General features: G+C 49.8%; 1 protein-coding gene across 1 annotated transcript in view; it reads right to left on the bottom strand.

Annotated features, from left to right (window-relative positions):
• The window catches only part of FOXK1 (forkhead box K1), a 67,955-nt gene extending 44,229 nt beyond the window's left edge, over positions 1-23,726 (bottom strand). The window contains exon 1 of the mRNA XM_038539585.1: positions 23,125-23,726. Within this exon, the coding sequence (XP_038395513.1) occupies positions 23,125-23,726 (602 nt within the window). The remainder of the gene's footprint in view (positions 1-23,124) is intronic.
• Positions 23,727-26,243: the final 2,517 nt, after the last annotated feature.

Here is a 26,243-nt window from a genome sequence, read left to right on the forward strand (position 1 = left end):
ACAGGCCCATGAACACATGCAGTTACTACCACCATCATCACTCTCCTACAGGCGTATGGTCACCTCACTTCAATCCATCCATGTGGGCTGCTGCTAGCCATATCAGGCACCTCCTCTGAGAACCTCCAAAGTTCCATATGGCCCCAGAATTCAGCGTACCTTTCCACCCTCTCCACCTGCCAACACATCTGAGGGCCACTGAGAGCACCAGGTCTTCCTTTCCTGAGGTCCCTCCTCCTCAACAACCAGGTAGGCTCTCCCTAGAGTGACTGCTATCCACTTGGCCAAATCACCTCTTACACCGGGGCCATTGCATAACAACCATTCCCATGGTCTGTGTGGTTACATGTGCCTTCCAGATCAGTTCTCTCCCAGGGGATGTGAATGGTGGTATGGCAACCATTTCTGGGCCAACTCCTTGAGGATGGGGATAGGCCTGCTCCTTGCTGCAGCCCCTCTCACAGGTCAGGTGCCCTGAGTGCCCCTTGCCCCCCCAGGGAAGGAGCTCTCCTCACATCACCAGGAGGGGCCCTGACCATGTGGCCCCCTTTCCCCCCAGGGAAGGAGTTCTCATATCACCAGGAGGGGCTCTGACTGTATGCCCCTCCCCCCGCTTCCCTGCCCCCCAAGGAAGGAGCGCTCTTCACATCACCAGGAGAGGCTGGCTACCATTCTTTCTGTTTCAGCTACCATCCAGCCATTGGTCACTGGGTGTACTTGTTACCACGTCCTTGCCTCTGACAGATACAACACAGAAAGTAGCACATGTGTACTTGGCTTTTAAGGCCTGCTTTACCAGAGGCTGCCCTATATAAAAATTCCCCGCCCTTGTGCTGCTGGTGGCAACTGCCGGTCAGACACCAGCACGTAGCTTCTTCAATTGAACCAGAATAAACTCCTTCTTAGGCATGGCACCATGAAGAAACATGTCTCTAAACTAGGTCCTTCCTTCGTAAAGCATGGTGGCACCTTGCCTGCCACACGGGATTATGGCAAGAATGGTCAGTAAGCAGGTGAGGCTTTTTTGTAGCAAGAGCAATGCTGACCCAGGGCCAGAGCGGGTGGGATCCAGTCCCAGCTTCACCATCAGCCAGGTCCTCGGTGCCCTCGGCTCTAGATGTTCTTGAGAGCCCTTCACAGCTCAGAGACCGTCTCAAGTCTGGGACCCGGGGCCTGGTGCCCTGAGTCCCTCATGCCTAGGACAGTACCTAACTGGTTATACGGGTAATGCATACCTCCATACAGAGGAAGAACTACACAGAGGAGAAAAGACACAAGGACAACAGCACAATGACAAGAACCAACAAAAAGACCATGATGACAACAAAATGGGAGCAGGCCAGGGACACAGAGTTGCTCTAACTCCATGTGGTAGAGGCTGGTGGCTCCCTCTGAGCTTACTTTCTATTAAAAGCAGTCTTGACCTACACAGACTGTGGGAACAGGTTTGTGTGATGCTGCCGGGTGGCCAGCCCACCTCCACAAGTGGCCCTCTCTCTGGAGCAAGGGAGAGATGTCCTGCTCAGCAGGAGTCACAGACCTGGTATCCACACGGTTTTTAAATTAAAGTATACAGATGCCTGGGTGGCTCAGTGGTTGAGCATATGCCTTTGGCTCAGGGCATGATCCCAGATCCAGGGATCAAGTCCCACATTGGGTTCCCTGCAGGGAGCCTGCTTCTCTCTCTGCCTATGTCTCTGTCTCTGTCTCTCTCATGAATAAATAATTTTTAAAAAATAAATAAATATATTAATTAAAGTATAAAACAGTCTTCTACATAAATCCCAAGTACTCATCTCTAATTCACCAGTAAGTTAAAACACAAACTGGTCCACTGTTTCTGCAGCCCACATGTGTGGGTCAAGTATATAGATACTAAGGCAGGACACTCACTTATCCAGTACTTTCCCAGGCTTCCGTTAGCCCAGAAAGGAAGCTGGGTTTGCGTGGCTTTACAGATGAGGACACTGAGGCTCAAGGGGGATGAGTCACTTGTCCCAGGTCATCCATCAAGTCATCGAAACCGTCAATGACAGCCTCTATGTAAGCCCTGACCTTCCAACTCCGTAGGTATAAACACGAAGAAACCAAATTTTGTTAAAAATTTCAACAGTGAAAACCATCGAAGCTGTTGATGAGTCAGCTTCGAACCAGACAATCTAATCTCACAGAGCCATTTCCTCCTGTCTGCTGTTCTCTCCTCGATCATCAGCATCATATCCACAGTGTCAGGCATGGCTCTGTGCACTTCCCTGTGGGAGCCCACACAAGCCCATCACTGCAGGGGCAGGGTCCCCACCAGTTCCACCACCATGGGGCTGTAAGCTGTCACTGGGCAGTGAAGGGACCCACAGGCAGTGCCTCACCACTCAAGCCAGGAGCCATCAGCACACACAGACCCGCAGTGCCCTGAGGTTCAGACCAACAGCATGATATGCGATCTGAATTTATCATCATGTGATTGAAACTTCATGTGGCAAAATCAGCCCATATTTTACCAAAGTTAAATTCTGAAACTTTATATTTCAACACCAGCCGACCACACATATACCTGCCACAAAACTAACAACCATGCCCACATGTTAGGAAATACACTCTGTGTTTGTAGAGGATGACTTGAGTTCTGGGGTGAGGTGTGCATTGGTGGACAGGGTCCAGGTGCTGGGGTAGAGACTATGGTGGCAGAGAGGGCCATGCTCACCAGGTCACTGTGGCCCCCCAGAGATGGCCCAGGCCACTGTGCACTCCATCAGCCTTCGACTCACCCACAAACAGCTTATTAGGTCTTCCTAAGCGTCCGGCTCCTTGCAGGCCCTGAGAGGAAATATAAATGCTAGTCTGTCCTGGAAGACAGAGCCTGCGACCTAGTCAGGGAGGCAAATAAACACAACCACGTGATAGGTGCTCCATTAGAGCAACAAGGACATTAAGGAGCCACGATGAAGGGCCTCACCCCAACCAGGTAAACAAAACTGGGGGAGGCAGGGTGTGCATAGCCAGAAGGCTGAGCGGGGGCTGTCTGGGAGATAAGGAGTGGAGATGGCATTCAAGGCTGTGAACAGCATGGATAAGGCACCAGGGACGTGGGGTTGGGGCTCGAGGGATCATAGCCACCCAGAGCTCATCTGCTTCCTTTCACAAGTAACATTTTCCATTAGCCTCTTCCAGAAGGGGGCCTCTGACAGCCAACCCCACCTGCCAACCTCCCCAGGAAGAGCCAGGGCCACCCCTGCGTGGCCGGCACCCCCACCATCGGAGGACCTAGGCTGCTATGGCTTTAACACAGAAACATTCAGAGAAAATTCTTTCCCGGGTCACACAAGAGAAGTTGAAGCTTATACCACTGGGGCAAATTGTTCTATTTTTATTATATCAGTTTACTACACTCTAGGCACTTTTGCCCTTGTTCTGCCACATAAAATTCCATACTAAACCGAGAAACTTACTTTGGATAATTTAAGGTCAAGTCAGATTTTAACCTCTATAACCTTTCCTAAGGGAGTACAGTCTTTTTCTGAGATCCACTTTGATTTACCCTCAGGCTAATCTCCCCCAAAGTAGCAGCCGCTGAAACCAGAAGCTGGATCGGAGAGTCAGGAAGCACATCCGGTTTTCCTAAGGGAGGCTGGGATAATCGCTGGCAACCAGATGATGTTTACAAAGCAACAAGATTCTTTTTAGAGACCTCTATGCCATCCTGGAGAGAGCCCAAAACAAAACACAGTGGAGTAGCATCAGCACCACGCAGAGTGTGAAAAGGCCTTTATCTACCTCAAGATGTAGGCCCTTCAAAGAGCGCATTCCAAAGGGCCCTGGGAAGGCCAACAGCGACATGGTGCCTGGCCCGGGAGGGAAACACTTCATTCTTCCAAACTCATTCCAACCCAGGGGCCTGTGCCTGGCAGCCTCTTCCTCTGCCTTAACTCAGAATTAGGAGAATATGTGAAAATCTGAGGATCGATGGCAAAATACACTTTCACACACAAATCAGGAAGGACAGTGTGGCACTGAGGGTCGTACAAATGGGAAAGATGGAGTAACCAGCCCTTGCCCAACAAATAGGCACTGGGAGAGAGCAGAGAGCACACCTCAGACACCTTCAAACTGCCCGCCAACGCAGACCCCAGGTCTCTGAACATATTTAGTGCCGTGGAGAAGAAATGATCCATCTGGGGAAAGTGGGTCATAAAGCAGATTAATACCACCGAATACTCACTCAGGGAGAGGCCTGGTTTCAGGAGCGGCGGGTCTACTGAACTAGTTTAATTGTTATGTAAATCGTACTCTCAGCCACATCCATGCATCCCCGAAGGCCTATTCATCAGCACCGTTTTCTCTGAAATAAAAACTGAGCAGACTGTCTTTCCTGGCACCCCTCCCCAGCTCAGCCAGCCCCTGGGTCCTACATTTCCAGGCTCTTTCCTTTCCTTCAGCGTCTCTGTGGCACCTGCTTCCGCTGTACCAGGGTGCTGGATGCACAAATGGGTGCCGCGGACATCAAAGGGAATGGGGAGAAGAGAGAAAGCATCAACTCCTTCCCTCCCCACTGGCTGTTGAGCCTCCTCCCCAACCCATGCCCCTGCCCCGCGTCCTCAGCCTGTCCCTAGTGGATGAAGGCAGGACACTCTTAGCTTGTAGTCCACGTTTTTACAAAAAGCACAATGGTGCTCAGCCAAGGTGTAAAGTAGCTGAGTGATTTCTGTGGCAGTTTTTCGTGAGCTGTTGTTTTATTTGTTCACTTTCAATAAAATTATTTGAAGACCCGGCAAATCCAAAGTGCTAGAGGAAAGTGGTAGGTCTCTACAGACTCTGGAGGGGGAGCTGCCCAGGTAGGCGAAGAAAGGACCCTGCTGGCATTTACAGCGGAAGACACAGTCCCTGCTCACCCCCAAGACAGAGCTCCCCCATGAGAGGTCTGTAACCTGGCGCGGCAGGACCTCTTCTACGTTTTCCCACTCTGAAAACAATTCAGAAAAAAACTCGCAATCACATTTTGCGTTTGGTTACCACAGGAGTTATCTGGTGCCATTCACCGAGGACGAGGATGGGTGGAGAGGTTCCTTCCTGATAAGGGGGGAATCACAGAAAGCAGGGCCAGGAGCCAGGAGCTGCCTGCCGGGCCTCCCTCCTGCTGAAGCCTTACGTAGAGCGGACAGACAGCAGGGGTGGACTCCCAGACTAGTGGGGCAGAGCGGTCCTAACTTCCTCATTAAACAGACATTAACATAAAAAAGAGCGCCTTAGTAGTTGCCAGAGGGACCGGGATCATCAACAATTGTGAAATTGCAAAGATGCATTTTCAGCAAAGTGCCCTCTTTTAAAAAGGAAGCAGACACAAGGAAAAAACATGCTGTGGTGTTAGTGGGCATCTCTGTGGAGAACAGCTGTACGTGGCCTTTCTCCCTTCCACATTTCCGTATTTTCCAAATTTTCTATAAGCATCGATTTCTTGTATAATACTGAAAAGCCAGGGATGCCTGGGTGGTGCAGCGGTTTGGCTCCTGCCTTTGGCCCAGGGCGCGATCCTGGAGACCCGGGATCGAATCCCACCTCGGGCTCCCGGTGCATGGAGCCTGCTTCTCCCTCTGCCTGTGTCTCTGCCTCTCTCTCTCTCTCTCTGTGTGTGTGTGTGTGACTATCATAAATAAATAAATATTTTAAAAAATTAAAAAAAAATACTGAAAAGCCTGAAACCGTAAAGGCAACAGGGAACACAGAAGCTAATGGTCACTGTTCAGGGCTTTCTTTTCAACACTGGCTCCTTCAAAAAGAAATGCGACTAAACAATTTTGACTTTTAAGAATTACAGAATATAGACTCATAAAAATCAACTCCCTAATAAACTTTGGAACTAAAGACTTTGAACTTTCTACTAATTACCATATTAGCAGTCTGGAATTCTCTGGGAAAAATGTCATTTTGGATAGACGAATTCTCTGAACAGACAATCATCTGCTCCTATAGGAAGCTACTGACTTTGAAATTTTCACCCATTTTTTAAGTTATCTCATTAAAAACACATCTTAACCTCCCTGGCTTTGTAGGTGACAGTGAACAAAAAGAGGTGACCATTCTGAAAACCATAAAAGACGAACACAGAGTTATAATAAAAAACTGACAAAATTATTGATGAGAACAAGCAAATATGAATGTGTGCATCAAATCTCCAAGTGTCAGAATTACAGTTCAGTCCCTTAGAGGTTAGAGGAGAATCGGAAGGCAAGAAACTTGAAGGATTAATTATCTTCAAACATGGGCTGAACGTGTCACCAGGGCTCTCTGTACGTGCAGAGGACACACATTCAAGGTGCCGGGACCGGATGGCACAGACATTTTAAAGCACATGTGCCCAGGGACAGAGGGACCAGGGCATCCAAGGAAGAACTGTCTTGGTGACCATTCTTCAAACCAGGATGAGCCGCATCACCTCCAAGTTAACAAAGGCAGGGAGGGGACACCTGGGTTCTCCTCGGCTACCGCACACTCAGCAGGGACAAGGCTCACATAAACCCAACAAGCCACAGCAGAAACGTTTCCGCTCATGGTTCTCACCCTCCCAGACCTTCTAGATGAACAGGGCAGGCAGGGGGAGGGGAGGAAGGGAATGTGTCATACAAAAACACACAATCATAAACAACACTAGTACCTTGAAGAAACAGAGTGTGCAAACAACCAAGTGCCCCAATTGGGCCCCGGGGAAGTGACACTAGGATGACCATGTGGCAGAAGGTGGACGCCACTCCAGGTGGGGGGATGGCAAGGGCTGGTGGGAGAGCAGGAGGGCCACTGAGGAGCTGCAGGCAGACGTGGACACATATATTGAAAGGCCACACGCATCTGGGCTGGCAGCGTGGGGAGACGACCTAAGAGGAGCAGATCCAGTGAGAGGGGAGGGCCAGGGAGGGAGTGTCAAGGGGAGACAGAGCTATGGGGGGGAGTGGCTCCTGAGCCTAGGGGCAGCAGGTGTGCTGCCCCACCACTCATGGTGGGATGGGGCTCGGTCTGTGCTCCCATCCCTGCTTTTTAAAAACTACCCGGCGAAGCCCAATCTCAAATCTCACTGGCATTTAAAAAACAAACCAAAAACAATCTACTTCAGAAAAACTAAAGTTGTTGGACTAGCACAAGTTCCCAAACCAGGGGACACCCTGGCCTGCAGAGTGAAGCGGACGTTGTCTTGTAAGAGGAAAGCACCCCCCATGAGCCCTTGGCCTTGGGGGAGGGGCAGGGCTTCAGGGGCAGGGTTAGCCACCTGCTAACCAGGCAGGGTGCCCCATACAGGGCACACCACAGGAGCCCAGGGGGCCCCTGACCACCTGAGGGCGCATCTGGGGACAGTCCCTCCCTCCTTCCTCACCCCCCACATTCTGTGCGCCTCCCCAGACATGCCGGTCTGGCCCTGTCCTACCTGCCATCCCCTGTCACTGGCCTGCATGCAGTCACCCTCAGAGGGCCCCACAAAGGACACCCTCCAGCCTGCCAGCCTTTAGCTTACACATCTTCCTGCCCCAGGGGCCAGGTCGTCTGTCCTTAGCAGACAGTGACCAGGGTTCAGGACAGCCCGGGCACACATGGGGTTCTTAGCAGTTGGAGACACACTCTTTGAGCTGTTTGGAACTGGTAGGGTAAACCAGAGCCCAGGTCTCCTGGGTGCGAGTGGGGTCGGCAAGGAGAGGTTTGGCATAGCAGAAGCTTGCCTTGTGCCCTTGAAGCCCACGAAGCGTGAGGCGAGCCAGGGAAACCAGACGCACGCCCTCCCCAGCAACCCTGGCCATCCGCCGCCATCCATAAGCCCACCACACGGAAGAAAATGCAGACCAGGGCATGAGCTGAAGACAAGCAAATGCTGGCCCTGACACCAGCATCTTCTGTGACACCTGGACAGGTCCACTGTGGTCCGCACCTCAGCTTATCAATCTCCAATCAGGGACCCCCGTTACTCACAAAAGACTCAGGGATCCTCTGAGCCAAGAGGCTTTCTGCACTGCCACCAAAGGCTCCAAGGGCAGGATCTGAAGCCTGTACCACTGACTCAGGAATTTATTCCCACGGTGTTTTGTTAAACAAGCAGCAGACTATTTATTTCCCAAATACACGAAGAGATGCTCTCAAAGCAACAAGCATGCACACACCTTTTCCCTACACTGTTAGGTTTTCTGTACTCACAGAGACAAGCAGGGCTTGGCTCACAGGCATAACTTATGCGACTCACCTGCTGCTTTTCTCCCCTGCCCAGATGAACTGGCTGGGGTGGCCTCTCCCTGTTTCAGCAGGCTGTGATTCCACTTCCATTACAGGCTCATGGCATTCAGAAGGATGAGCTGAAAATGTCTCCAGGGTCCGGGAGGGCTCTCCGGCTGTCCCGGAAGCATTTGGAATCTTAGGGAGCAATGGCCCCTGCCCAGGGCTTCCCAAGGCTCACATGGTTTCCAGTACTGAAGTTTTTAGTTTTGCCACACATAATGAAACCATCATTCTTAATGTTGTTTTGTCCCCAACATTCAGGTGAGTAAAACCTACCCTAGTCCTGTGGGTTCCCTGAATCTTAGGCACGTTTTCTTCCCTCCTATGCTATGAGGCCAGGCAATACTAGAAAACCTGCACATGATGAGGACTCCAGGCCTGGAAAGGGGGCATCTCTCAGAGGCTTTGGGGAGTTGTCCACACACACCCACACACACATACACTCACACAGACATACCCCCGTCTCCCACACCCTCAGAGCCAGCTCATCACCCAACCCCATAGACTCTACTGATCTCTCCCCATGGCCACGGCCACACTCTGGTCCCTGTGCCTGAGTGTGGCCCCCATGGTAGCCCCGCTGGATATATCACTACTCTCCTTTGAGCCTTTCAGGTGGACCTTGGGGTCCTCTGAATTTCTGGCATCCTCTATCCGAGTAACTTCCCCCATTGCTTCACAGCCACGAACCTATGGGGAAGTCCCTGTTTTCAATGGTTCCAATCGGCAGCTCCTGCTTGTAATTTAGATCATCAAGTACGGCTTCCCCAGAAGGGTCCTCCCCATCCACCTAACACATTCTCTGGTTTCCTCATTGCGCCCTGCACCTCCCTGAAATACCACATGCTCACTCTCATGGCTGTGAGGTCTCCCTCTTAATTCACAGAGGCAAAGGGGGAGTCTGTCTTGCTCCCTCTGCTTTTCCAGCCCCCACAGCACCTCACACAGGGAGCACCCACTTGCCAATGAAAGTAGCATCGAAGGCCTTAGTAACCACCTGGACTGCATGTGAGTGCATGTATATGTGGGGGTGCTGAGGGAGATCTTCCCAAAGCCATTCAGTTTCAGTATGGAGATGCTGGAGGCCACCACACTGGGCCAGGGCTCAGGGGAGGCAAGCTGGACATGAGCCTGGGGAGAGCCTGGGGACAGGACAGGGACCCAGAGCCACCCTGGACCAGGCGGGGGGATAGCAGGCAGGATGCTCAGGCTGAGACACAGAGGGGCTCCTGGTGACCCAGTGCATATGTGGGAGCACTGCAGGTGCTGAGAAGAAGCCACCCCCTCAGAGCTGAGAGAATGAGGGTGAGCAGGAGATGAGACTATAGAGCCAGGAAGGTCTGGGGTCCAAGCACCAGAGCTATGAAGAAACACGTGCAGTTCTCTGGGCCTGGCAATGTCACCCATGATGTGGTCTTCCAGAGAAGTGGAAAATACACACAGTACGATGAGAAGATCTGCGGTGCCATTTATGTAAATCAACCCCTCCACCCCTGACAATGAAAACAGATGACCATCTCTGTGCAGGGGCAGGATGGGCTAGAACTGGAGCTCAGTGGCTCTGCAGAAGAGACAGAAACATGGTGGCAAGGGCACTCTCCGCTGAAAACACAGGACGAAGTGTGGACGAGTGTCAATTCTTTGTGGGTCACAAGTACATGTTTAATTATCCTCTGTACTGTCCGTATTTTTAAATGCCTGGATGTGAGATCTGGCCTCCATCCCCAATTCCTACTGTTCCTCTGAAGAATGCCCTGTGTCCCGGGAAGGGGTGGTCACACCGCTGCAGGGATGGAGCTGGTGATGGGAGGCTGGCTTACCACTCAGCATCCGGCCCCAGTACCAGCTGCTCCCAGAGCCCCAAAGGTGATTCAAACTGATTCAAGGGAAAATCTGAGCTCATCTTTTCAAACCCCCACTCTCTGGGCAAGCAGCTCAGAGAAACACAAGAGAACAAACCCTACTATTTTGCTCCGATCGTACCACCTTAGGAGGTGTGAGGGACCCTTACCAGCCCAAGCCCCTTCTCCAGCCATGGCAAGATGACAGCCATCCTGTGACACCAGCAGTGACTGGCACCTCTGCTGAAGTGAGGGGCAGGGCTACTCCACCATGACCCACTCCAGGCCCTGCAACAGTTTCCCTACCATAAGAGAGCTCTCACTTCCAACATCCAGATGCCTCGCAAAGCAAAAACAGTCCCCCACACATGGTCACAAATGATGGCAGTGATGGTGATGACATGGGCTTGTAGTAAGTATACCCATGTAGTCTGGCACCTATATGCCAGACACCAAAGTTAGCACTTTGGTACACCACTTTTAACTCTCATAAACACCCAGATAGTGGGTAGTGTGCCCATTTTACAGATGAGGAAAAGGGAGCCTGAGGTCACAGCACCTGTCCAAAAATTAAATTTTTTAATTTAATTTTTAAAAACTATTTTATTTTTTAAGATTTTATTTATTTGAAAAAAAAGATTTTATTTATTTGAGAGAGAGAGAGAGAGAGAGAGAGGGAGAGAGAGAGAAAGCATAAGCAGGGACAAGAGCTGAGGGAAAAGCAGGCTCTCCACCAAGCAGGGAGTCTAATGCAGGACTCCATCCCAGGACCCTGAGATCATGACCTGAGCCAAAGGCAGACACTTAACAGATTAAGCCGCTCAGGCGCCCCTAAGTAGAAGGAGCAACAGAGGCAGAGGGAGAGAGAGAACCTAAAGCAGACTCCACTGAAAAAGAGCCAGACATGGGGCTCAATCTTGTGATCCTGAGATCATGACCTAAGCTGAAATCAGGAATTAGACCAACTAAGCCAACTAAACCCCCCAGGTGCCCCAGACACACAACTTTAAAATGCTAAGCTTCTATCACCTCTGATCACTGTCTTTAGCCAGGTTGTTTCTGCATTCAGACCTCTCCTGTTTGCTACTTTATTCATTTTGCCACCAACTTACGAAGTGCCAACTATGTGCCCAGACTGGGGTTACTTGGGTGGTGCTGGGATTATAGTAATAAATGAGTAAGGCACAGTCCTGCCCCCAACACCAGAGCATGTCAGATAAACAGACCACCAACCCTACAATGACAGTGGGATGGTAAGACTGAGGGCACCATGGGCTGCAGCCCAGGAGACTCACCTCTGCAAGGTAAGAAACACTGCCTTAAGAAAGTGGCTTCTGAGCAGTGAAGCTACATTTATTCTGAAATACCTTATAAGCCTTCCTTGTCAAGCTGGAAAGAAGAATGGAGCCCATTATCATGGTATTTATTCTATGTTACCTGGAAATTCTAGCAAATTCAACAAGACAACAAAAAGAAATGAGATTTGAAAAAAAAAAAAAGCAGAAGAAAGAGACAAAAACAGTTATCATTTGTAGATGAAAATCTGACCTAGAAAACACATGCAAAAATTCAACTTAAGGGATGCCTGGGTGGCTCAGCAGTTGAGCATCTGCCTTTGGCTCAGGTTGTGATCCGGGGATCCCAGATTGAGTCCCGCATCCAGCTCTTTGCAGAGAGCCTGCTTCTCCCTCTGCCTATCTCTCTGCTTCTGTCTGTGTCTCTCATTAATAAATAAATAAAATCAAAGAATGGTGCTTAAAAAAAAAAAGTCAACTTAAAAACTGTTAGGAGAAATGGTAACTGTGACTGGATACAAAATAAATATTTTATTCCAGCACTGAATGGCAAAAATTACTTATTAACCACAAAAAGAAAAATAGTAACTATCGGGTGGAGAAGCTCCGCCAATACCTAAACCAAGTGATCCACATGAACTCCACTAGGAAGGACAATGGCATCGCTGAGAGATGCCTGAGAAGGGTGTGCATCCTCATGCTGGCATTCCAGCCCAAGATCCCGACCCCGAACCTCACCATCTCATCAGGACTTGGTCTAATTCAGCAAATCTAATTTGAGAGGCATCTGATAAAACAATTGTCCTGTTTTTTATTTTTAATTTTTTTTAATGTCAAGGTCAACACAAAGAAAGGCCAAGGAGCTGTCTCAGAATACAGAGACCAGAGAGGCTCCACACTGGACAGGATGCTGGATGCTGCCAAGTATGCTCCTGGGGCAGCTGACAGCACTGGTACCCGGGTCATGGATTAGAGAGCAGAACCGGAGTGAGGTCAGATTTCCTAAACTCAGTAACCAGGCTGTGGTTATGGAAGATATCCTTATTCTAAGGAAATATATATTATGGTACTAACGGAAAAGGGAGCATGATACATTTAACGGACTCTCAAATAGCACATATACACATAGGGAAATACTGAAGCAAACGTGGCAGGATGTTAAAAATTGGTGAGTTGTGGCCGAGGACAGGAGTTATTAGAACTAGTCTGAAGTAGTCTTGCAGTTTTCTGGAAGCTTGATATGTTCTCAAAATGCAAAATTTTAAACATAAATTAGTATTATAAAGCCCATACCAACAAAAAGAAAAGAAAACACACACACACACACACACACACACGGCCCATCTTTCCTACATGGAAACACTAACCTTTTAGAAAATAATAAGAAAAAAAAGATCTTATTTGTATTGACTATCCCCAAGGCAAATATATAAAACACCTAGAATTAAGGATGCCTCGGTGGGTCAGCGCCTGAACGTCTGCCTTTGGTCCAGGGCATGATCCTGGGATCCTGGGATAAAGTCCCACATCGGGCTTCCTGCATGGAGCCTGCTTCTCTCTCTGCCTATGTCTCTGCCTCTGTGTGTGTGTGTGTGTGTGTGTGTGTGTGTGTCTGAGTAAATAAATAAATCTTTAAAATAAAATAAAATAAAAATAAAACAAAATAAAACACCTAGAATTAAACGCAACTTATTAAGAACCACAGGAACTCCACATAAAGAAAACCAGTAACATAAAGGTGGGAATTAATCTCAGTAAAGCATTATCATTGGTGTGGAGGAAGGTGTACAACCTAGAGCAAGGTGCACACTGTTTCTATAAAGGGCCAGACACGTACTGTTTTAGATTTTCAGGCCATACCATCTCTGTCTCAACTAAGCAGCCACAGAGACCATGTAAACAAATGGGCCTGGCTGTGTTCCCATAAAACTTTATTTATAAAACTAGAGTCTGCTGGGACTTGGCCCACAGGCTTAGTGTGCTGCCTGGATCTAAATGTGCTGAGCCTGGCTAAGTGTTCTCCAGATTGTTTCCTCTTCTTCCTGGACACACGGCCCTCCCTCGGAGTGGCCCTGCACTGAAGTCTCCTCACTCGCACACAAGCAGAAGTAGGATCCTCCCCATTTCCACTCCTGGCCTGTCAATACTCCTCCACACAACCCTCCTACAGCCTGGATTGCTGAGCTACCAATGATGGGTTTACCAGTCAGTGCCAGCCAGGGTTCCCTGATTTGCCACATGAAGGACATGTTTTTCAACCACTGATTAGTAACATTGATTTGGGACTTTCTGTGAGCCAGATATTGGAATTTATCTATGACAACAACCAGCAGGCCACAGAAGATTATATATATAAGCAAAAATCTACTGGATAAAGGCTTAGAGTCCTCAAAGTGCCAAGCACATGCTGGCAGTGGGATACAACGCTGTGCAGAGAGCTCAGCCCTGCCTTCATAGGACCTGTAGCTCCCTGCAGAAGACACCAACCAATGGTCACACCATATGAGACCAGCCATGTTGACAAGCGCCACCTGGTATGAACAGGTGTCTGTGGAGGCAGCACATAGGACAGACAGGCAGACACATGATACTCATGCATTTGTTTATAAAGGAATTTTAAAATCTGTGAGTATACAGTATTCCTATTATCGAGTTGGACTCAAAAGTAATCTATTGATAACCATATGCACAGTAACCCAGAGCTAGAAAGGGCCACAGAATTTTAGAAAAATTTCTCCCTATATCAGCAAATTTGTCTCTTCTCTTTATTACCCACAGGAATCATCTCTTCGGTCCCTTACTTCTTTCCTGGGGCTTCAAGAATGAGGGTAATAAAGGGGAAACTGTCCATTCTCATTTATCGGCAGTCCAGAGTAGTAGAAACTGAAGACAATGACTAATCTGTCTGGCCAGAAGACATTTCAACAAGTGTCTTCTGCAAAGGGTATGGTTGGGTGCTTCCTCACCTTGCACTGAGGAACCGCAGTGGGTCTGCTGGAGCCCCATGGCACAGGCTGGACCCATCGGTCTTCCTCACCTCGAAGCATACTGCAGAAAACATCTGTGCCTTGGAGGTGAGTGGGGTAAACTGAGGCAGCGGCTGCACCCAGGTGCTGCAGATCCAGACTTGCAAACTCTGCAAGGCCATCAGCATATGTGACTATTTAAACTTAAATGAACTTACAGACTAAAAATTAAAAATTGAGTTCTTAGCCCCATTTCAAATGCTCAACAGCCATACATGACTAGCGCCACCATCCTGGACGGCCCAGTCACAAAACATTTCTATCACTGCAGAAAGTTCTAGACTTTCCATGAGATCTCCTGCTGGATAACCTGAGGGTTAACAGGTATGGAAAATCTGTTCATATTGTAATTTGCAAAGAAAAATATAACTGCTAAGAAAGCCAGATATTCAGTAGTCTTCCCACATACTAGTTGCTGAGGCAGGGCTATAAATGTTCCTGGTTAATATGGAACCCAACCAAAGGGAGGTGGAAACTCTTAAGGGGAAGATGTTTTCTTTCTGTGATGAGTCACTGTTCCCAGCTTCAGGGATGTACCTGCCAAGCTAACCGGATATATTTATGTCCCCAAGGGTGGAGGTAGAGGAATACAAACTTCTGTTCATGTAACTTCGCAGCCTGCAACCTGTTTGCCTGCCGTCAGATTCCATCTTCACATTCTTTCTACATCAGCTCCACAGGGTTACTAGGTTCACAAGCTATTTCTCATGGACTGTATTTCAGCCACAGCTTCGTGGCAGCATATTGAAGGATCCTGAATTTCACCCATAATGCAACCACATCATGTGATAAGAGGGAGTATTCCTGGGAAGGTTTTTGATGGACAACCGGCTCCAGTAACTACCCACGCATGAGCTTGAGCTTGCACTTGAGTTACATATGGCTCACCAGCATGGTGGGCCTCTAGCAGAGGTCTTCCTGAGCAGCTCACTACGCCACTCATCGCCATGGATGTCCCACAACATGTCAACATGACGTATCTTACACAACTCCAACTGTGAAAGTTATAAAACCCAGAGTATTTGTGAAAGGGAGCAGTGCGAGAAGTACCAGGGAGGAGCCAGAGCGTACTCGATGTTTCTACTATTTGGAAAAGCAGTAAGTACTTTTTGTTCTTTTGATACAAATCACAAAAAGCAAAGCTTCTTTAGACTGGACAGAAGGCCAGTTTTATTCTCTACGGTACTGATTCACCATGAAGAGGGAAGAGAGATATCCACTGAGACAAACAGGACACTGGGGAGGGAGGGAATGTCTGTGTTTATCAAAAGTGGCATGGCTTTTGAAAAGTGTACTCAGAAGGGTTTCAAAAGAAATCCCAAATAGGGAATATCTCCATGAAAAAACACCTACTTCGTCTACTTCGTCACTGACGCCCCTTGAGGACTCTCATGGTTCTGGGTCCAGCCCCTTGTCCGTGCCTGCCCCTGAGGACCCCGCTCCCGGGGCTGAAGGGAAACAGCAGGGAGGTCACCAGAAAACCAGCAAGGGAGATGGACAAGCATACCTATGCCCGATCTGCTCATGGGAAAACAGAAGAAATAATGGACGAGCCAGACAGCCCCAGCCAAAGTCACCAAGAACCGACCCCACACACACACAAAAAATACTAAATGAAAGCCAAGTTACATTATGAGGTGCTAATAAGGCCAATGACTACATTATAAGGCTTTTAAATTTTCTGTTAAAATATACTGTCAACTCAACCTTTACAGTAAATTTCAAAATTAAACTACATCAAAATGCCTCATCCTTTCAAAGATTTCTATTTTCAAAAACATGATCTTTTGAGTTTGAGGAGGATGAAATGAAATTTGCCAACTCAAAGATAAGACAGGCTTTTCTTTATATAACAAGACATGTTGACATTAGAAGATCTGCATAATTCAATCAATATTCTCCCAAAAATCAGGGCATAAGTTACAAAACCACATATGGGTAATAAAAGATTTATTCAAAATGCAAGACAGAGTGATGGATTTTAATATAACAGAGTACAGAAAGTCCACTGATGATGTTTCAGATTCCACAGCTCAACTGACCTTTAAGACACTACTGACTATTAAGTTTTGGTGAGACATCAAGGAATGCCATCTGCAATCATCAGAAAGTCCACCAAAACAGCTCACCCTCTTCCAGCCCATAACTACGTGGGGCTGGACTTTCTCCCCATGCTTAACCGAAAACCACCTATCACCATAGTTAAGAGCACAAGCAGCCATGAGAGTCCAGCTGTCTTGTAGCAAGCCAGATGGTAAAGACTTACAAAAAACAAATACCCCTATTCTAAATTTCTTTGTTTTGAGAATTACAGTGACTTTATCATAAATAATTATTCTGGAGATACGTTTATTATTGCTAATTTTGAATGGATTGATGAATATTTAATTTCTTGGTTCTAATGTCTAATGCGGTGAGGGTAACAGGCCCCACACAAACCAAAGCTCACTGGGGTCCCCAGTAACGTGTAAAGGTGTGAAAGGGCCATGGGAGCCAATGCCTTGCGTCTGGCTGGCACAAAGGCAAAGGGTACCTGGAGGGAAGAGGTGGCAGGCCACTGTCAGCAACACCGGGACCTGTGCTAAGGGGCAGGACGGGCCCTACGGGTTCCTGGCAGCTGCTGTGGCTTCCAGCAGGAAGGCGATGAGGTCAGAACCCTGTTCAGCGCACACGTGCGGAAGGACGAGAACCCTCCCTGCCAAGGAAATAAACGCAAGAGGAGCTTGTGCCTTTCTGGGCAGGCTTAAACATGTCACAGATGACTAAGGGAGAAAAGTTTCTTCTTAATCAAACCATGTATAAAATACCCATCTTTTTTCCATGTGCTTCCCAGAAAGTATTCATAGGAGAAGCCACACGTTTCAATCAGCTCATAATTTAGTGCTTGAACAGTTACGTCCAAGAAAGGCAAAACCCACACTAATTCATTTCCATCCTGCTGTCAGCCGCCTAGGAGTGGGTCCAGCGAGGCCTGAGGGGCACCTGCCATCCTCATGGCCTCTGTCTGGGCTCCCGAGCAGCACAAAGCATGCTCTCATGGCCTCCCTTCATATGGTCACCAAATACGTTCACACTCAGAGATTCCCCTTTCTGTCCTTTAAATCCATCAGGAGCTTTTTACCAGAAAACCGGAAACTTGCAAAAGGTGATAGCAGTACCAAGCATTAACCACGAAACCTAGCAGTCACAATGCAAGGGCCTACTTCCAGGAAATCAAAGTAAAAGCATTTCTATAATCCTCTCATTTTAATATGAAATGCTTTAAATGTAGGGTAATTATGGAGATGAGGCATGGCTGTAATTTGAGTTGTCACTAATTTACCAAGTTTATCCCCTGACATTCACAAGATGCAAAAACAGCAAATAGTAAATTACTGTATCTACAAATCAAAAGCTTTCGTTTCCTCTCGGCACATAATTTTAAACATAGCTGTGTCTCTTTTGAAACATTAACCGTGAACATCATTAAAACTCTACACAATACCCTTTTAGCATCCACCAATCCCCTTCCCTTATTAACAACAAAGGCTTTCATAAATTTATTTAAATTGGATTCAGCACATATGTCATAACATCTTTCTCATAGACTGGTTTCTAAAATACTATATATGTTTTCCTCTATGGGTGATAAGCCCAAAAACCTCAGCATGAACTAAGTGTTGGAAAGTGGCCCATATTTTTATTAACAAAGATTCGGTATACTAGCTCCCAATTCACTACACTCCCATAAACCTTTTTAAAGTAAGCGTTTTATAAGACGACCGAGTAACTCTGAACAAATATATGTGATCTATGATAGCTGCCCATGAGCAAGAAAACTAGAACCAAGAGTTTATTTCTCAAAAATGCACATTCGGGGTTTTGGCCATGCTATCCAGACATTATGCAGCTGAACCTACTGCTTCCTTTCCTTTTCGCTGAGTGGCTCCTCCTGCCAGGGTCCTGGTGTCTGCACGGGGTGCTCCAGCTTCCACACCCACGCGGGCACCAGACTGCAATGTTTCTCCCTCAGAGGCTCTTCGGGCTACTGCTCTTCTCCCAGGCCAGGTCTCCTGGCAGGTGGGCTCTAGCGGCACACAGCCTGCACCCCTCCCAGTAGACGTGCAGACGTCCCCTCTTCATTGGCCCACCTGTGTACATGGGGCCAGCACAGTCTCGGGCATCACAGCTTCCCTTCTGGGCCTCTGCAAGCCAGCTGAGCTGACACCCTCTCCTGTCCCAGGTGCAAACCCCCCACAGCACGCAAGCCAGCAGCTGGGCTGACTGGCCATGACGGCAGCTTTGGGTCAAGGAGGGACCCCCAGCCCCCAACAGATGTGGAGGCACGGTGTCCAGGATGAGTGGGGGAATGGAACACAGTTACTGTTGCTTGGATGCTGCTGTCAAGTCTGGGGCAGTTTCCAACTAATTTCAAAATGACTTCAATCTGATAACTACTTGTGTGATGGTTAGTAACTAATTCCACACTTTTCAAGTGACCGGTTGGAACAGCACTTGGAAACTCTACAAAACAAACACGTATGTAGTCAAACGCTGTGGGGTCACAATCAGTCATTTTCCATCTGGGTCCACTCGCAGAAACTGTGATCCCTCCCCCAGGCCACTCACGACACGTCCTTCACTGGGTGGAGGGCACCAGTGCGGCCAAGCACATGTGCTGGCAGCCAAAACAATCAGCCACGGTACAGGCAAGGACCACGGGAAGGTGCTAAGGGAGAAAAACAGACATCTCTGCTTTCTGACAGACACATGCTCTACCACCTAGGAGGCAGTTTCTGGCAAAAAAAAAAAAAAAAAAAGAAAAGAAAAGAAAAGACAAAACAAAACCATCTAACCTGTGTCTAATCAAATCTCTTGGTCCTTCAACCAATTCACAGTAAGTGGACACCATGAGAATCCAATCTGTAAACGCAGACGGTGGAAACTACACAGGACAGATGACCTGTCTTTTCAGCGATGAAACAAGAGAGACAGATGGAGTCTATAGATGACAAGAGATCTAAGTGACACCAACCAATCATTCTGTCTGCACCTGATTTAGTTCCTGATCCAAATAACACGCCGTAAGAAAGAAAATTCATCAGACAGCAAGGGAAGTGCGAACATTGCGTGGATGTTTGATGCCAGTAAGAAATTATCATTAATTTTAAAGGTGTGATCGTGACATCACAGTTAGGATTTTTAAAAAAAAGATCGTTTATCTTTTACTGAAGCAGTTTACACACAAAATGACATGACATCAATGACCTGCTTCCAGGTAAGTGAGGGCCAGAGCAATGATGAGTCTGGACAAAAGTAAAGCAAGCTAGGTCACGACATGCTACCACTGATGGCGGTGATGGCTATGGAAAAGGTTGCCACTCTATTTTTATGTTTGAAATTTTCTGTAACAGAAAGTGTTGGAAAAAAAAAAAAAGCCACGCTCATCACAGAAAGTCTGGGAAACACAGAAAAGGAAAAAGAAAAGAAATAATCCCATGACTGTACTACTCACGGAGGCTACCATAAACACTTCTTGTTCTTACTGTAATCAATTAGGTGGTCCACATTTACTACAAATGTGTTTAAGAAAAACAAAGGTTGGGAAAAAAAAAAAGAGCAAGAGAGGGGCTGTGTACGGGCCTTCTTCTGTATGTTTCACACATAACATGTATCCCAAATTCCAAATTTGATTGTATAAAGAACTAGTCTCTCTCTCTCTTTCTCTCTCTCTCTCACACACACACACAAACCACTCCCACCCATCTGACCCTAAAAGGCAGTCCACATGTCCCAGGGGGAAGAAAATCATGTCCACATGTCCCCACCTCAGAAAATCACGTGAAACCGATGACAAGGCTTTCCCCACGGAAGCTGCGAATTCATTTCACTCAGATGTTCATCCAACAAACAACTCAGTTGTACACCTACTGCCAGCCAGGCCCTGCACTGTGTCTCCAGTGAAAGATAACTATTCTTGGGCCAGCCCTCAGGGAGCTCACGGGCTGGGAGAAATGCTAGACTCGTGGCCCTGGGAGAAATGCTAGACTCGTGGCCCAGGAGGCTTTGCCAAGTCAAGTAAGGTGGCTGCTAAGTTATAAGTGATGTGCCCACCCCTCCCAGGGAACATCCAGTGGACTCAGCATGGTGCAGCTATATGGTAGGAGACCAAGATCAACTTTAAGTGTGTCACAAGGAATTGTTTTCCTGTCAATAATTCAAAAATACTGAAGTTTTGGGAAGATGTACTTGTAGTAATAATAAATGGGGATAAGTTCTGGGATTCCTCTTAACTGCATGCTTTCTTGGGTGGCAAAGAAGAGGGAGGAATGGCACAGTGGGAGCTGCCCCTGGGAGTAGGAGGTGTGTGCAATGCCCCCCAGCACAGATGTTAACCATCGGGAGGGTGTGCCTATCACCATGACGCAAAACAAAACAAAACAAAACAAAAAAAACCTCCAAGGCTCATGCACCACACTCCACTAAATCCTAGTGTAGCCAAGTCCACAAAATGCCAGCACAATAAGAATTTTAGATTTATGGTAAAGAAATTCATAGCTTCGAATATTAATGGCAAAACCACATACCAATACCCAAGAGGAACCAGACAGTAATTACCACTTTTCTGTAAAAGTCAATAATGAATTTCCCATTTTGGAGTGACAAAAATGTACACATTCAACTTCCTTGCACTGAATTCATTAAAATTTCCTGATTATTTTCTAGTGGTGGGCTGAAGAGCCTCAATCGAGCTCTAAAATGAAGTTTACAACAGCCCACTCCATATATGGAGCCACTTAGGTTTATACTCTCTAAAATAGAGAAAAACATAAACTGGCTCAAACCGCTAAACACATTAGTCAACAGGCTTTGCCAGTTTTTAGAAGCAAACAGGGAAAGGGAGACACAGACACTGCTCCCCCCGCCCCGTGTTTCTCCTTCTGCCTGTTTGTTGTCTTCTTGTGAATTTTACATCACTGCCTACATGCAGACTGCTCAGTAGCATAGCTGAAGTCAAGTAGAGGTACAGTGGGGCACAGGACCCAGTCAGAGAGCCGCCAAACACCCAGGCTGTCAGCCACAGCACGGTGCTCTGAGACGTGCCCACCAAGAAGGCAGGCCCCTTGAATGCAAACCTGCCAGGGGCCGCCAACACCCGGGCCACGTTACACACAACAGACCTGGTACTGGCCTATCCGGAGGATGATCTGAGGCCTCGGTGGGCTGGCATTCCTTCCCCTTGAGTTAGAGAAGATATCAGGGCGCACAGGACTCAGTAAGCTAGGTCCCTGTCAGGAGTGTACTACTGCTCAGCAGCTGGGCAGGGAGCTCTGAAAAATCTGAGGGAATCACGTAAAGGTGCGTTAAGAAGAACAGGCCTCTAAGAGCTCCGGGGCAGGGAGGGGATGGTGCTGTGGTGCCTGTCACTTTCTCAGGAGAGAAGTGACTGGCCCTAAAATGTATTTAATGGCCCAGAATGGAGACCTTGCAGGTTGTGGTAAAAAGAATAAAGCAGTAACAAACATGGGATAGAATAACTTTGTTACTCACCAAGTCCGGATGGAACACAACACACAACACAGGGTGTTTGTAAGATAAAGGTATGTTCTCCCTCACACCCTAAGAGGGAGTGAGTTATTGATGTTGCACGGGAGAACTGTTCAATGGCAGTATTTACAACAAAACACACCAAGACCCTAAGGAGGGGAGAAGTTTACAGAAGCAAGCCTTTGGCGCTGGGAATCACCCCAGAAAAAAAAAAAAAAATCCCCTGCACTCTCTCATGAAAGAATAATCAGGCCGTCAGAGACAACTCTGGTACAGGAAACCGTTTGGAGAAATATAAACACAAGTGAGGGGTTAAAGGCACTTACTACACAGAAACAGAAAGTGCCCGAAGAGGAAGCAGGGTAGTTAAACAGGCTTTCTCCTGATCAACAGATCTTGAGAAAGCAAGGATTACAGGGGCGCAGCCCATGGGGGAGAAGACAAGGGAGAGTGAGTGAATGTCACTAAAAGCACCCACGGGGACTTGATGGCCCTGCCACCCGCAGTGCTGCAGTTGGGGGGTGGAGGCCTGCCTTCTCCCCGCCCTGCGCCCCCCATGCCTTGCTGCTTCCCCTTCTGGCTCAAGAATCCCAGGTGTGCCAAGGAAGGCTGGAGCACTAGGCACTCCGGTCCTGTCCCAGGGGCCTCATCTCCAGGGACCCTGAGGACACTTCCTGTCCTGTCCTCCGGTGCTCAGGATGGGAACATCCCTTCCCAAGTCGCTGCCATCCAGACCTGACCCCTGCTACGGAAACCACCTGATGCTATCCTTTCCAGTACTGCGTGCAGGGGTGACCCCGGAATCCAAACGTGGCAGGGAGTGGGGCGGCGCTCGGGACCCAGGCTGGGCGAGGGTCAGGCGTGCCCTCCGGTGCACACGCCTGGCAAGGGGCAGAGGCCACCCGGACGGCTCAGGCCAGGCGGGGGCGGGGCGGCCCTCGGAGCCCAGGGCCAGGGCAGGGTGGGGGTCGCAGGTGTACGCAGGGTGCAGCTCGAGCACAGACTGCACCTGGGTCGGAGGGTGTCCCCGAGGCCCACGCTGGGCGGGGTCGGGCCGGGGCTGCCCTAGGCCGGGCCGGGGATCCCGGCGGCGGTGGCGGCGGCGGACCTCCGCGGAGGCCGGGGGTGACCCCGGGGTCGGGGTCGGGGCCGGGGCCGGGGCCGGGGCCGGCGGGGCCGCGCGGCACTCACTGTTTGGGCAGCTGCAGGGCGGGCGCGCCGCGCCGCTGGAAGGCCCCGTCCACGAAGACTCCGTTCTTGCCGAGGCAGCGCAGATAGAAGTGCGGCTCCTGGAAGCTGAGCTGCAGGTGGCGCCGGGAGATGAAGCTCGACAGGCCCATGCTCAGGTCCACCGAGCCCTGCGACGAGTTGCGGCCGATGGTGACGCTGGGCTGCCGCATGAGGAACTCGAACTCGCGGCCCTCGAGGCGCGCCAGCGCGGGCCCGGGGCTCCGGCGCACCGAGGCGGCCGCCGCGGCCACCAGGGCGTCCCCCGCCGCCCCCGCGCCGCCCGGGCCCGCCGCCGCCGCGCCCCCCGCGCCCCCCGCGGCCCCCGCGGCCCCCGCGATCGCGCCCGGCAGCGGCGGCGGCGGCGGCGGCGGCGGCGGCGGCGGGGGCTGGGCGGGCGGCGGCGGCGACGGGGCGGCGGGCCCGGGCGGCGCGGGGGCCGCGGGGGCGGCGGCGGCGGGGAAGGCGGCGGCGGCGGCGGCGGCGGCGCACAGCACGGGGCTGCAGGGCGCCGAGCGCAGCGCCAGCAGGGCGCGGGCCCCGCTGTCCTCGCCGACTTCGGCCATGTTCGCGTAGCTCCGAGCGGCCTCCGGCGGCGGCGCGGCGGCGGGGGGCGGGGCTCCGCGGGGCGCGGGCGGACGCGGCATCCCGGGCCGGATCGCGGCGGAGCGGAGCGGAGCGGAGCGGAGCGGAGCCGCCCCGAGGCCGCGCGCGCTCCCGGGGCGGGCGGGGCAGGTGTCCCCGCGGGGGCGCGCTGCCCCGCCCCCGCCCCCGCCCCCCGCCCCCGCCCCCGCCGCGCCCGACTCCGGCCGCGTCCCGGAGGGACCCGCCCGGGGAACCCCCAGAAATCTCGCTGGAAAGTTTTGCCCCCCCTCCCCCTCCGGGTCCCCGGGGACCGGGACAAATGAACTCCGCAGCCTCCGCGGGGGCGCCCCTCCCAGCCGCTCCCTCCGCCCACCCTCCCCTGAGATCACACTCCAGCACCCGAAGGAAGGGTTTTCGAACTGTAACTGAAGTGTGCCTAAGGATGCTTGCGATCCCTGATGCCCCGTGTGCGTTTTTGGAGTCACTTATTCATTCAACAAACATCCAGATCAACTATCCGGGGACCCACGCTTGGCACCAGCTTGAGGGCTGCGGACACCGCCTGCGCTTTAAATCGCCTACCGGCTGGCTCATCGGGGAGGCCAGTGGGGCATCAGGGCTGCGGCCCCTTTACTGCTTCAGTGTCCTGCTCATGCCTTCCTCCTTCAGCCAGGTCCCCTAGGAGAGGTGGCAACGTCCCCACATTTCCATCCTTTAATAATAATGGAGCATGAGAACCCGGACCCTCCCTGGTGGAGCTAACGGTTGGGTGGGAGCTGCAGACCTGAGTCAAGTGTGCATACTAGTAAATGCCGGGAGTCCCGTGAGGCAGTGCTGGGTGGGGACCTGCGAGTGTGCCCGGAGATGCCCCCCCTTCCCATGGGAAGCTTGGCTGCTTCCTCCGTTTTCCAATGGACCTGCACTCTATATATTGGGCCAATCACCATCTGAGTGAATTACATAGGTACACAGAGCTGGGTGTGTGTGTGGGGTAAGTAACACATTTTTATGAAAAGCTGTAAGAAGAGAACCTACTTGACGGAGAAGGACAATAAAAATGAGGTCAGGGATCCCTTCCCTAAGGAATGACACTTACTACAAGGATGATTGCCAGGGGGCAGGGGGATGGCATGCCAGCGAAGGAACAGCATGCCTTAAGGAAGGGAGCATGGAACCCTCAGAGGATTGATAGGTCACTGGGGATGGAAGAGAGAGTGATCACGTCAGCTGGACCCGATTAGGCAAAAAGAGGCTAAAGGGCCCTTTGGGTCATGTAGGGATTTAGGTCTTATCCCACCAGCCATGGAAACCACTGAGGGGTTTCTGGCAGAAGGGCAGCATGCGGAACCACATACTTGAAATGGAATCACTGGCTGTTGTGTGGAGCCTGAATCTGGATGGGGTGAGTGACTGCAGGAGGCCACTTGGGAAGCTGGTAGAGCCCAGGCCAAGGGGGTGTTCAAGGAGCAAGGTGGACAGAAGATGGGGGATTTGGGCAATATTTATATCATACAAAGGCATTGACATCCGCTCTGGTGGTAAGAGGTAAAATGGTGCAGTCACTTGAGAAAACAATATGGCAGGTCCTCAAAACATTAAACATAGGATGACCATACTATCCAGCAATTTGACTTTGATGTATAAAACCAAAAGAACGGAGAGCAGGGATTTGAAAAGGCATTTGTGCACCTATGTTCAGAGCAGCATTATTCACAACTGCCAAAAGGTGGGAGCCATAGTTCCATCAACACTTGTGGGATATGCAGCCAATGGAATATCACTCAGCCTTAAAAAGGAAGGAAACTGTCACCTGCTATCGCATGAGTGAACCTTGGCACTGTGCTAAGAGAAATCACCTGGCTCCAGAAAGGCAAATACTGTAAAATTCCCCTTCTAGAAACTTCCTAGAGTAGTCAGGTTCTTAGAGGCACCGTAGTAGAAGGGTGGGTGTCAGGGACTAGGCGAGGGTATAGAGGATGGAGAGTAAATGGCGACAAAGTTTCAGTTTTACAAGATAAAGAAGTTTTGGTGATGGATGGTGGTGATGGTTGCACAATAACGTGAATGTACTCAACACCACCCAACTGTATACTTAAAATGGTTAGGATGGGAAAATTCATGTGGTGTATCTTAAAACGCTCTCTCTCTGTGTGTGTGTGTGTGTGTGTGTGTGTGTGTATAGGGAGAGAGAGAGAGAGAGCCTGAGTCTCCCTCTGCCTATGTCTCTGCCTCTCTCTGTGTCTCTCATGAATAAATAAATAAAATATTTTTAAAAAAGATATACAAATGACAGATAAGCACAGAAAAAGAAGCTCAACATATCACTTTTTAGGAGAAAGTGAAAACAACATCGAGATATCACTAGACATCTATTAAAATTATTTAAAGGAAATGATGAAGTCAACCATTGTTGCCAACTTGGAGCAGCAGGTGCTCTCCTACATAGCAAGCGCTTGAGGAAATACTCTGGTAGTTTCTCATGAAGTTCAGCAACCTGA

This window comes from Canis lupus, chromosome 6, assembly GCF_011100685.1.
Source record: "Canis lupus familiaris isolate Mischka breed German Shepherd chromosome 6, alternate assembly UU_Cfam_GSD_1.0, whole genome shotgun sequence".
NCBI classification, from domain to species: Eukaryota; Metazoa; Chordata; class Mammalia; order Carnivora; family Canidae; genus Canis; species Canis lupus.